Consider the following 13,965-nt stretch of genomic DNA (forward strand, 5'->3'; position numbering starts at 1 on the left):
TGATCAGTGCTGGGTGTTTTCCCGCCAATTGCCGCCAGCTAAACTGCCGACGGCATCAAAAAGATGACGGTGCATGGGCGTGACGTCATCAGGGAGCGACGATCCGTCGCCATGACAGCTGCTTTGTGCTATCAGCACATTGTAATTAATGAGAAGGCAAATCCCCATATACAGGCGGTCCCATACTTAAGAACACTCGACTTACATACGACCCCAATTACAAACGGACCACTGGATATTGGTAATTTATTGTACTTTAGTCCTAGGTTACAATAAACAGCTATAACAGTTATCACAGGTATCTGCAATTAAGCTTTATTGCTAATCCTGGTTCATATGACAACCCAACATTTTTAAAATCCAATTGTCACAGAGACCAAAAAAGTTCTGGCTGGGATTACAATGATAAAATATACATTTCCGAATTACATACAAATTCAACTTAAGAACAAACCTACAGACCCTATCTTGTATGTAACCCGGGAACTGCCTATACTGCAACAATGTAGTATGGCAGTATATGGTAGGATCGATCAGACAACCTAGGGTTAAAGGAACCTAGGGAGTCTGATATATAGTAAAAATAAAAAAAAAAGTTTAGAATGTTTTTTTATAATAATTATTTTTTTAATCACCCCGCTTTCCCTAGAACTGATATAAATATAAATAAACAGTAAAAATCATGAACACATTAGGTATCGACGCGTCCGCAAATGCCCGATCTATCAAAATATAATAATCATTTTTCACTGTGTTTAACCCCCTTAAGGGAAAATAGCGCCCAAAGTCGAAAATGGCTTTTTTTTGCCATTTTACAATATATAAAAATATTCTATAAAAAGTGATCAAGAGGTTACAGTCCTAAAAATGATAACATTGTAAACATCATCAAAAGTCGCTAAAACTACACCTCCCAAAGCTCCGTACACTAAAGTATAAGAAAGTTATTAGTGCCAAAAGATGGCAAAATCCAAAATTTTTTTTTGTACGGGAGGTTTTAATTTTTGCAAATGTAGGAAAATATTATAAAACCTATACAAATTTGTTAGCCCCGTAATCGCACCGACCCAAAGAATAAAGTAGACATGTCATTTGGGGCGTACTGTGAAATCAGTAAAATCTAAGCCCACAAGAATATGGCACAAATGCGTTTTTTCACAAATTTCACTGTATTTGGAATTTCTTTCCTGCTTCCCAGTACATGGCATGGAATATTATAAACCACCATTTTGAAGTGTAATTTGTTACTCAGAAAATAAGCCATAACACAGCTCTGTACATGGAAAAATAAAAAAAGTTATAGATTTTTGAAGGTGGGGAGTGAAAAATGAAAAAATCGGCGTGAAGGGGTTAAAACAACAGTTCAAAGTATAAGAAGTAAATATCCTGTTAGTGACACCACTTGCAACTTCCCCCACCAGGGCCTACCCAGGGCACAGAATACCGGTGTAGCTGGCTAGTGCGGCCTTGGGCACACAATGGTCATGGTGCTTGGTATGGGGATAGTTGAGGTGGAGCTGTGTCCAAGTTGTGGAAGGTGTAGCTCTTGGATAGAGTCTCCTGACTTGCCCCAAGTGTCAGGCAGTAGGCCTGAGGCACTAGTAGTTTCTGGGATAGGTATCTGTGCAGCAATAAAGGCATACCTCCCAACATCTGTGAAAGGGAAGAGGGACAAAATGGCGGCACGCGTAGCGTGCCGCGGCGATCCCCCTAAGCCACACCCCCAATCACTCCCTGGCCACGCCCCAAATTTTAGCCATATTATAATAATAAAAATCATCTCAATTAAAAAATAAAAAAAAATTTCCTCATTGGGATTTGAACCTAGAACCTGCAGTATCCATGAACAATAATAACACAGCGCCCCAACCCACTGAGCTATTAGCTCTGTGACTATCAAGGATTAGAATTTTGGTAACTAACTTCCGGGCTGAGTCCTCTTCATACAAGGGTGGGGGTTGTTGCATATTGCAGCAAACCCCCACAGCTAATAACCGCGGTCGTTGCTTGCACCGATTGCGGCTATTAACCGGTCCGTTGCCGCCGCCATCTTTATTTTGATCGCCGCGCCCCCGGGGGGCGGCGATCGGTTGCCATGGTAGCCTTGGGTCTTCGTTTGACCCGCAGCTATCTGACTTCTGCAGATTCGTTACAATGAGCCAGTGGCTCATTGTAATGAATGAGCTGCAAAAATGCCATATATTGCAATACAGAAGTATTGCAGTATATAATAGGAACGATCTGACCATCTAGGGTTAATGTACCCTAGATGGTCTAAAAAAATAGTGAAAAAAAAAAAGTTTAAAAAAGAAAAAAAATTAATAAAATATTAAAAATTCAAATCACCCCCCTTTCGCTAGAACTGATATAAAACATAATAAACAGTAAAAATCACAGACATATTAGGTATCAAAATATAAAAATGGTTACGGCCGGCGGTGACCTCCGAGGCGGGAAATGGCGCCCAAATGTCCGAAATGCGACTTTTACACCTTTTTACATCACATAAAAATGATCAATATGTCGCACAGACCTCAAAATGGTAGCAATGAACACGTCTCCTCATTTTGCCAAAAATGACACCTCCCCCAGCACCGTGCGCTATAGTATGAAAAAGTTATTAGCGTCAGAAGATGGCAATTTTTTTTTTTCTTTTTTGTACACATTTGTTAAATTTTTTTAAATGTATTAAAACACAATAAAACCTATATAAATTTGGTATCACCGCGATCGCACCGAACCAAAGAATAAAGCTGAGGTGTTATTTTGAGTGCACAGTCAAAGTCGTAAAAACTGAGCCCACAAGAACGTGCACGTGCGGTTTTTTTTTCAATTTTTCTACATTTGGAATTTTTTTCAGCTTTGCAGTACACGGCATGTTAAAATAAATAATATTACGGGAAAGTAAAATTTGTTACGCACAAAATAAGCCCTCACACAGCTCTGTACACGTAAAAATGAAAAAGTTATGGATTTTTGAAGGTGGAGAGCGAGAAATGAGAGAAAAAACCCTGCGTCCATAAGGGGTTAATGCCTTGGTATATAGAGAGGGATCTTCTCAGAGATTATTGTAATTATTGCGACTATTATTATTATTATGGAGATTATTATTATTATTGAGATGATTATTATTATTTTTTCTATTATTAATAATCGTCTCAATAATAAAAATAATAAAATTTATAATAATAATAATAGTCTCAATAATTACAATAATAATCTCTGAGAAGATCCCTCTCTATATATCAAAGCAGTAAGTCTGTGTCACAGTGTGACATTAGCAGATAACATGTCTTAGTTACCAAAAATCCTCAGCTCTTTAACACTGGGCTTATAGCTCAGTTAGTTAAGCTCCTGTCTATGGTGCAGAGGGTCCCAGGTTCGATTCTCAGCCTGGCCAAAACTTTATGTAATTTAATTATATAAAGAGCTTGTGCCTGGGGAAGCCCTAGAGACCATATATGGACAGATACTGATCAGAACTGATGACGTGGTCCCTGCTCTCTCAGCTAAGCCGACACTTCTCTGAAAAGGATCCCCTGCCCGATGTCTGCTCTGGGGAACCCTAGGAGATGCAGTGACCATATATGGACAGATGCTGATCTGACCTGATGACGTGGTCCCTGCTCTCTCCGCTAAGCCCGACACTTCTCTGAAAAGGATTCCCTCCCGATGTCTGTAGAAGCCATTCTGTACTGTGATTTCAGGCTTTCAAAGTATTTACTATGGGGACACAGCGGCGGGACACAGCGGGACCTGGGGGGAGAATCCGTGACAATCTCATAGCTGCCCGTGACGCGGGGCAGAGGTACGAAAAACGGGAAAGTCCCGTCAAAATCGGGACGGTTGGGAGCTATGATAAAGGTGTGCTTCTCACTGAAGAACAGACCATGCACTGTCACTGAACAGGGGCTTTTATACTCCTCCTGGTCAGGTGGTAGCACCTCTCCAATCACACTGCAGCTAACAATACAGCACCATATTATTGGATAATTACTTACACCAATTTAACTGTTGCCTTTCCAGGCAGTATCTACAGCTGCCATTGCATCATATTCAGATTCCAGAACCTTTCTAGAGAGCTGATCAATCTCCCTAACAGTTCCTGACCTGAGGAGGGCGCTATTCGCAACTACCCACCTGCCTATGCATTGGCAGGGGTGTTGATAAAGATAATTTTTAACCCCTTACTCTGCAATGGTCGGTGTGGGACTCTCTAAGCAGACACTTTATGATTCATCTGTGCTGTCATTTGTTATCTCGGAATATCTAAAAATTCTATTTTTTCCTTGCAAATATAAAACCCTTATGTCCCCATGTACTGCAATTTTGAAAAATGTGCAGCTTTTGGAATGTGTGGAGTAAAAAATGTAAAAGCAAAATCACAAAAGGGCTGTGACTTCTAAGGGTTAATGCGGTGTGTTACTGTGGCCCATACTCTTGACTTGCCATCAGGTTCCAGCTCATTGATTTCAGTGGGAATTGTGCAGTTCTTAACATATTGTTCATTTACTTTCGTCCCCTATTACGTTTCAACGTAATCAACAGATACAATGCCTGAATGTACAGTTCATAAATATTTATTTCCAATAAATAGTTGTCAATTAATACAAAATGAACTGTTGTGACAAGAAAAAAATAGGCAAACATACTGAGGGCATGGACAGAAGCGTGAAGATGCACCATTACGACAAAGAACATATACTTAGACTAATTCTCGGGCCTGCAGCATTTGCTGTTTTATACACTTGTAAGTGTGTGACTGATGTAATCGCTTCAGACACATTAATGCGGACAATTTCTGTTTGTGGATTACTGTAAAGCTTTCCCCTGTAAAATGAATATTTATGAATGTAGCATGAGAGAAGTTTGTTCCTGCTTTAAAATCGCTACTGCCAAGTTTGCATTACGTTTTTATAGATCTGTCAGCTGGTATTTGTTATTTAGTTTTACAGATTTTGCTACCTCACAAATACATATATTCAGGAAGGAAAGAACATCCAGTGGAAATAACTGTGTGCGGCAAATCTAAAGTGATCCTGTCTCCATAAAAAGGCTATATAATATACAGTCAACATGCCATTGAGCAGGAGGAGCGGAGCTGCATGATGTGGCCTAGTTTTATTGAAGAAATTCAGTATATGTCACATAGATAGATAATTGCTTTTTTTTAAATGCTTAAAAAAATAATTCTGGTCATAGGTAAATCCTATCACTTAGTGACAGCCCTCTATGTACACTGATGATCAAAATTAGAAAAGAATGTATGATCCCTTGATTTTTTTCAATACTAATAACTGCAGGCACCATATGTGTAACCTTTCACACATGAGTGGGATATAGCTGGACCCAGGTGACATAGCTGAAGAGTACAAATTAGTAGACCCAAGGTGCAGGTTTGGCATTCAGGTGCATTCCCCCTAATCCAGACATATTGTTGGAGTGGCAGCCAAGCACCCCGACCATTCATAGCCTGGGGTGTTAATTGACCGAGTCAGGAGGAACATACCCAAACTTAGACTTCGGGTCTGCTCATTTCTGCTGGAGAGGGGAGTTGCTGGGTGGAGTGTCAGTGTAGCACTTCAGCTTCATTTGCATGCTAAACCTCTGGCATGCAAGGTGCAGCTGGAGAGTAAAAACAAAGGTATGTGTTGGCATATCCCTACAAAACATAGCAGTTAGCTTGGGTAGATAAATTGTGGTGACAATACCCTTTACATAAAAATTTTGTAAGGGGGACACCATGCCGCTAGAACAGTGTTTTACAAAATAACCAAAGTATATCAACATAAAACCTTCATTCCCTCCCCCCCAGGGAATATGAGAGCTCCATCTACTGTAACAGAATCATTCCACAAGCCATGACACTTCATGCACCACCTTTCACTGACTTCTTTACACACTTTGTGTTAAGTCCTTAGTTTGTCGACAAACATAATGTTTTCCATCAGACCCAAATATATTAAATTTTCTTTCATCACTGAGATTAACTGTGAACCACTTCTCCTATATCCACACAACATGCTGCTCGCTGCAAAGGTGAGTCTAGTTTTTTAATTTTTTTGTTAATAAGAGGTTTGGCCACTACAGAGTGGGCCCTCAGGTCAAATGCTCCCATTGCTGTGTTGAAACTATTACCCATGGAAATTCTCTGTAGTATCCTGTCCTCTTGCATTTGACTTTCAAGGGTGACCAACCTTTTTGGGGGACTTGAATGAGTTTGTGATGTTGTAAAGATACAATTGAGAACATTTGCTATGAGTAGCGCAAACTGCACTAAACGCAGTTTGCCTGTGCATAATGCAGATTTCTGATTTCTGACACCTGTTCTTCATGAATCTGGGACTCCCTGCACTGCCCAACAGAGTTCACCAACTTTTTTTTAGTGCATCTTAACATAGGATGTGCAACAAACTTTACATGAAAAATCTGGTGCACGGTTCGACCGAGCACTAGAATGCCCCCTAATTTGTGTCACATGATGCCTAGTGCAGCAGTGCCACAAAATGGTTGCACGCAACACAGTTGTGGTACAGACACCTCTTAAATACCTGTGCAAGCAGTTTGCACCTTAAAGAATGTGCAAAGTCTGCCAGAAAACTGCTGCACTGAGCTTAGTAAATGTGTCCCAATATTCTTACTATCACAGACTTGGAACTACCAGCTTCTCTTGCTTTGGCCGATAGGGTCACCCATTTGGCCTTCATCTGGACAACCTGCTGCTCGATGGTTTCAGTCACAGGAACGGCACACCATTTTTTGCAAAGTCAGTAAAAACTGGAAAGTTAGACTGACAGTTAAATAAGGGTTTATCAGATTAGGAAATCCGCATCGGGTGCCAGATTAACACTATTACTTTGCGGGTATCAGAAAGCGTTTTAATTTTCATCAGTGATCTATTACAATTTTTTCATTTACGTTTTTCATTTTGTGCTGTAGAATATATACAATTTATGAAATAACGTGTAAAATAGCAGTATTTTATGATTATTTGATATTCACATAGGACTTCCCCCTCCTACTGTGTGCTGAAACAGGCTAGTGGAGGGAGGAATTGCATGAGTAGCAGAGGGGGAGATAGTAAAAGAGCCTGAGATGCTGCAGTACCGAGGAAAGCTTTAAGGGAAACTATCACCAGCTAGTGATAGGCCCTTGCTGTGCTAGATTCTCCATAAGGACTGTTGTCACATGCCAGAGCACCTACTTAATCATATTTTACTCAGGTAATGGTCAAATCAGAATCATAGTGTTTGCATGCTTAGCCTTTATCTTATTTGAGTTACGGGAAGTAAGAGTTGCAATACTGGTTTAAATATCAAAATGCACTTACCATAAGGGACATTCTCTTTAAACAGAGTTGAAAAGTTTACCATATTCATATTCACCCCAAAAGTCTGTGGACAGTGATTGTGCAGATGGATTAAAGATTCTCTAGCCCTTTAGAGATTTTTTTTGTCTAAACCTCCCACCCAATATTTACAGTTGAACTGGTGCCATTCGTATATGTCTACTGTAATACACATATGCTTTAATAAAAGTTACCTGATTTAAAAAAAACCTCCCACCCAATTTTTGTTTTCTAATTAAAATAGTTTTCAATTTTCTTTCTCCCAGTGGGATCCGATGATCACGACTCTGCCTGGCCTGTATCTGACATCTGTCGGCATAGTGAAGCCTGCTGCCTGGCTCTTTGGATGGAGTGAAAATGTTATTTGCTCTTCTGGCATGCTGAGATTTATTAACCTCCTTTTTAGTCTTGGCAACCTGTATATGTTCTATTTAATTCTTTGCAGGATTCACACCAAGGTATCTATGAGCAACATTGTTCTCCCATTGCTAAACATTTAATTTAATTTCTGAAGTCTGACTTTATGACGTATACGGAAACTTTTCTCTAGTGTCTATTCCTCCATAGAAGTAACTGTAACCTTCTAACATTTTGTCATGACTTCATTTACATCAATGACCCCAGGTATTATTTAATATTTCCTCCAGTACTTTATAATTGAAATATTTAGAAGGAAAACAAATTTTTATTGCCAAAACTTACAAAAAAAACCATAAAAGAAATTAGATGACTATTAAATGTCAAACCGTATTGTGTATTTTCTACCTTCAGTTTTATGGCCATGAACTTGCACCAAAGGCAATGAATAGAAAGAAATATTCTTTTACTAAACAACATTAATGTCCCCATTTTTATGTCTGCTTATGTCTTCTATAGGTTTCAGCGATGAGAAGAATCTTGTGCACTCTGACTTTATATTTGTTCCCCACTCTATATTTTTTTACATTTCTCTATTACACAGATCCTGGTTCAACATTTTTTGTCCTTTTTACTTATGTAATGTGCTTATATGGAAATCACAAAAGCGCAGCTCTTCTTGGATTTTGTGCCTTGTGCTTTCGTCAAACAAACATTATATGGATAGTCTTTTGTGCCGGAAACATAATTGCCGAAAAGGTGTTGGAGTCATGGAGGACGCAATTGAAAAAGAATGACGAGAAGCCTTCCTCTAAGAAAACATCTTTAGAGACTCTAGACGCTGTTAGATTTCTCATTCGCTATTTGATGAGCCCCCAAAACATAGGAACCCTGGTCTTATTAACATGGCCTTACATCATCTTGGTGATGTTCTTTATTGGCTTTATAGTATTTAATGGTGGGATTGTTGTCGGAGATAGAAGCAATCATGAAGCTTGCCTCCATTTTCCTCAGTTATTTTACTACTTTGCCTTTACTATGGTCTTTTCCTTTCCTGTTTTCATCTCTGTACAGAAGATAAGAGACTTTATTCGCTCAGTTTGCAGACATCCCCTACTGTATGGGGGCTTAGCTTGCTTATCCCTGTTTCTGATTTGGAAGTTCACATATGTTCACCAGTATCTGCTTGCTGATAACCGCCATTACCCTTTCTACGTTTGGAAAAACATATTCCAGAGACATGACTTGATAAAATACATACTGGTTCCTGGATATCTTTTTGCAGCTTGGAGTTTTGTGGATGCCCTGAAGACCAAGTCTGCATTGTGGCTCCTGATGTTTTATGTTTGCATATTATTTTCCACAGTCCCTCAGAAATTGTTGGAATTTCGGTATTTTATCCTGCCTTACCTCATATTCAGACTTAATACATCAATTCCTTCTACAAATAAATTACTACTGGAGTTGGTACTCCATGTCGCGGTGAACATGATAACCTTTTATCTGTTTTTGTATAAAACGTTTCTCTGGCCAGATAATGAAGAAACACAGAGGTTTATGTGGTGAGAAGTGCAATGGACTATTTCAGTATTTTTGGTTATGGCTCGACCAATTAATCAGATAATGATGATACTGTTCCCTTCCATGTATTCTGACAGGGAACCTCCTTGTTGTAAATAAAAATTTTAAAACAGGGGACTATGCAGTGACATCTTCCCCATGATGTGTGCAGCCTGAAACATGTTCTTGGGTTTTACCATTCATCCCAGTATCTGCAAACGATCACCCAATATTGCGGCATAAGATGTGTATCCTTGCATATGTGGTTATACATTCACATACAGAGATACTTCTATCTATCTATCTATCTTTTTTTTTTTTTTTTTTTTTAACTTTATTGTTGACTTATATTTACCAGGAGCAGCTACACATGGGAAGGGAAGCAGTCACATTGATCAAGGTGTCCGATTTGCAGGCAGCATTTTAAGGCTAGCTCTACGTTATAAGGACACATTGGGTGGAATCCGAACGGAGGGCTAGGGTGTATACCAGTGTAAGCACATACAGCAGGATAACTCCTCCAACTCTTCTCCTTTCCCTGATGAGGACTGAACATCGGTGGAAACAAGTGATGGCTGCTACAGATGTTCAGGATGTTTCCCCAGTGATGTCATTGTCCTCATATGGTCAGTTACATCCATGAGGCCTTCCCTAAACATATGCTTAATGGAGGCCGGAGATGGATGCCATACTTTGCAACTGTCCCCCATAGGCTATAATGGCCTCCGCTGAGCATATGTGTTGCTTGTATTTGTTGCTCAGCAGGATAGAATAACACAGCTTGCTTTATCTTTCGATCCCCTGTTTCCCACCAGTAAGTGATGTTCCAGGCAGCCTCTTTCTGTCACAATATCGATATATTAGGTGCATACACTGGGAACTTCCCTGGCCTATACACTTAGCGTATAAAAAAAAAATGTTTGTAGCCTTAAAATCAGAAGGTTCAAATATATAATTGCTTTTTTGTCATTCGTTCACACTTGTAGTTTTATGCTTTTGAGTCCTGTGGATGTTATCAGTTACTGAATCTGCCCAGATTATACTGCCAGCAGATAAAAACTGTGTTCAACGTAACCGCTTCCCTCTAATTAATATAATTATTTGTTGTTTCACACAATTGTGGAATGTAATTTTTTTTTAGTTGGTAATTTCACATTCTGCCAAAAGAAATTGAAGGAAAAATGTAATCAGTGTTTTGTCTAGTACACTGAGCTATAGTATTTTGCTCCTTTATCTAGTGCCATCCACCATTTTAGATAATGTACTGAAAGTATGTGAAACCCTTAAATTGTACTTGGCTTAGGATTGAGAAAATCTGTTTGCGCAAACATAGAAAGGACTTTAGAAAAAAATATTAACTCATTTTTTTAGCAATTCTCTGATTTCGTTGTTTTTCTCTTTGCTGGTGATATCTTTGGTAGAGCACTAGGTGGCAGACTTTCCATTTGGTATACAAATGACTTAGTTTTATTAGGCTGTAAACATTCCTCTACATCTGGTCTCAAGCAATACAGTGGGTTTTTTTGTTGTTTTTGTGAACTGTTGATATGTAAATATGTTTTTATATCAATAAAATGTTTACAATTGGAGGCATGCTTTTAACCTTTTTTTTTCAAGTCAGGTTTGTCTCTCTTTACCTTTACATAACTGCTCTGTATGAAAATTGCTCTGCGCAATTACCTCCCAGCTTCTCCCATTTCAGATCTGCAATAATGTATAAACAGTATTTGATGGAAATGTTTAATTTTGCAAAACACATAGGCAGAGGAGTCCTAGATGTCAGGTTGCCATCCTGGTGACAGAAATCAGACAGCTTGGACACGGGGAGGAAGTAATTGCATCTGTAATAGTCTGGACAAGGCTGAGCACAACCGTCATTGACATCCCTGATGCTGTTTTTGGAGCAAGCTCTCGTCAAACTGAGAGATTGAATCCTCTTATTCTAAAGGGCACTGGGATGTAAAGCGGGCTGGAGTGAGTGAAATGTTGTCTGGGTTTTGGAGATGAGCTGACAAGTGTACTGGGAGAAATGTCAGATATGTTGTGTCACTTAACACTTTTCTTTAGGAAGCAAACAGCCATAACATGTAGAATCCTGCTAATCGACCACACATGACTGGATAAAAACTTACAGCACCCTCAAAACTGCTGACAGCATGAAGCATAGAAGTATCAATGTATATGCTCATGCAGGTGCTATAACAGGGGAATCCATGTTTCTATTGCTTTACTGGTAATATCCCAGTATAATAATAATTCCTTTACAGGCAGTCCCCGGGTTACGTACAAGATAGGTCCTGTAGGTTTGTTCTTAAGTTGAATTTGTATGTAAGTCGGAACTGTATATTTTATCATTGTAACCCCAGCCAAAATTTTTCTGGCCTCTGTGACAATTGGATTTTAAAAATGATGGGTTCTCACAAGAACCAGGATTAACAATAAAACTTAATTGCAAACACTTTTGATAAGTGTTATAGCTGTTTATTGTCACCTAAGGCTAAAGTACAATAAATGACCAACATCCAGACGTCCGTTTGTAACTAGGTGTCGTCTGTAAGTTGGGTGCTCTTAAGTAGGGGACTGCCTGTATTTGTATAGCGCACACACATAACGCAGTGCTGCAAAGAGCTTCCCAAATCTGTCCTACTCCCCACATGATGAGGTTATTAGATTTAAAAAAAAAAAAGAGGTTATTAGATTAGCACTTATTTCATTGCATGTATCATGATTATGTTAGTTTTGAACGGTCAACAATTCATGTTTAAGTGCAAAAACATAAATAAAAAAAAATAGCTCAGGAAAATCTACTTTGATAAAATTATTTTGTGCATCGACCATGGAGTTTCTTGTCTTCTGCTCCAGTTTATACGCTAAACAGTGAAAAAAATCTGATGTTTAAATAATATAGACAGATGTGAAGTCTTTTTTAGTAATTTATTTGTTTATGTTCAGTTGTTTAATCCAAAGACATTTAACATATAATATTAACAATCCATTGACTGGATCAGTAACAGCAGTTAGAGAGAACCTGTCAACCTGGACCCCCTCCTACACACAAACCACACACAGTACCTTTTAGATGTCTTAATACATGTCCCACTGATGCCTCAGTCCATAGGGTTAGAGCCACTATTCTTCTAAAAAAGACTTTTATTGATGTCCTCTGTTCCAGTCATGGAGGCAGGGAGCTGCACTCTACAGTCAAGCGGGGCCATCTCCTCACTGTCACTACTAACCCAGCCCCCCTCATAAATGAGAGAAACATGTGACTCTCTGAAGACAGTTCCTGGTGGCAGCATGAGGTAGATATATAGCCAGGTCAGCAAGGGATTGTGTAGAATTTCCTATGGCCCCTGCAAGTGAAAGTAACGGGAGCTGTATATGTATATGCAGTTGATTATTGGGAGACGGGCCCTAATTACTTGTTCCATACCGGTAGCATATTTGGAGCAGTGAGACCTGTCAATCAAGAACTGACAGCAAGGGCAATGCAGTTATCACTGCGTATGCAGGACCTCATTAACCCCTTAATGACCGCCCTATCGGCTTTTTACGGCGGTCATTAAGGGTACTTCTTCTGACGCGACGCCTTTCTACGGTGCCGCGTCAGAAGAAGTTTTCGGGACACCGGGTTATTATAGTGCCGGTGTCGGGCTGTGATATCACAGCCCAGACCCGGCACTAACACCCGGGATCGGAAAAACTCCGATCCCGGGTGTTTAACCCCTTACACGCCACAGTCAAGCATGACCGCGGCGTGCAAGTTTGTCCCCTGTGGATCGGACCCCCCCGGTGTCCTTACCGGGGGATCCGATCCCTCCTGCCTCAGCCCCGGGTTCCGACGAGTGACCCGGGGCTGTCGGCTCCTCTCTGTGCCGGGTTCCGCCTCCTGGCAGGACCCGGCTGTGTGTAACTGAGCATGCTCAGCATGCTCAGTTACTTACAGTATACACTGCAATACAAGTGTATTGCAGTGTAAAGGCTTGAATAAGCGATCAGATGATCGCTTATTCAAGCCAAGAAGTAGAAAGTGTAAAAAAAAGTTTAAAAAAAAAATGAAATCTTTTTATAATATAATTAAATAAATAAATAAAATAAAAGTCCCATAATCTCCCCAGTATCACATAAAATGCAAATAAAGTAAATAAAACACAAAAACACGTACATATTTGGTATCACCGCGTCCGTATTAATCTGTACAATAAATCTAAATCAATATTGAACCCGCTCGGTGATCTACGTAAAAAAAAAACTCGAAAAACTTCCCATAATATACAATTTTCCATCAAACACCATCAAAAAAATGTTCTAAAAAGTGATCAAAAAAAGTTACGTTCCCTAATATGATACGACTGAAAAGAACAACTGTTTTCGCAAAAAATAAGCCCTCAACCAGATCTGACAACAGAAAAATACAGAAGTTATGGCCCTGAAAAGTTGTCAATAGTAAAAACAATGCGATTTTCTCCAATATTGGTTTTGCTCAGGAAAATTGAGCAAAAATAAGAAAAACTATATAAATGAGGTATCACCGCAATCGCAGTGAACCAGAAAATAAAGATAAAATATTATTTTTACGTTACGTTGAGCGGGGGGAAAAAAATGCTAACAATCCAAAATAAAAATTGATGATTTTGTTTGTGTCCCCCTTGAAATTGTTAATAAAATCTCATGAATTAGCTTTAGACTCCCAAAATAAA

At 39.3% G+C, this 13,965-nt stretch overlaps 1 protein-coding gene across 2 annotated transcripts in view; it reads left to right on the forward strand.

The window, feature by feature from the left end:
- ALG10 (ALG10 alpha-1,2-glucosyltransferase) overlaps positions 1-10,839 on the forward strand; it is a 25,467-nt gene extending 14,628 nt beyond the window's left edge. The window contains exons 3-4 of one of the 2 annotated variants that reach the window (XM_072147106.1): positions 7,615-7,806; positions 8,225-10,838. In XM_072147106.1, the coding sequence (XP_072003207.1) occupies positions 7,615-7,806; positions 8,225-9,271 (1,239 nt within the window). In that variant the 3' untranslated portion in view covers positions 9,272-10,838. Of the gene's footprint in view, positions 1-7,614; positions 7,807-8,224 lie in introns of both variants that reach the window. The other variant, XM_072147107.1, reaches the window with a different exon arrangement.
- Positions 10,840-13,965: the final 3,126 nt, after the last annotated feature.

This window comes from Engystomops pustulosus, chromosome 4 (genome assembly GCF_040894005.1).
Source record: "Engystomops pustulosus chromosome 4, aEngPut4.maternal, whole genome shotgun sequence".
Lineage (NCBI taxonomy): Eukaryota > Metazoa > Chordata > Amphibia > Anura > Leptodactylidae > Engystomops > Engystomops pustulosus.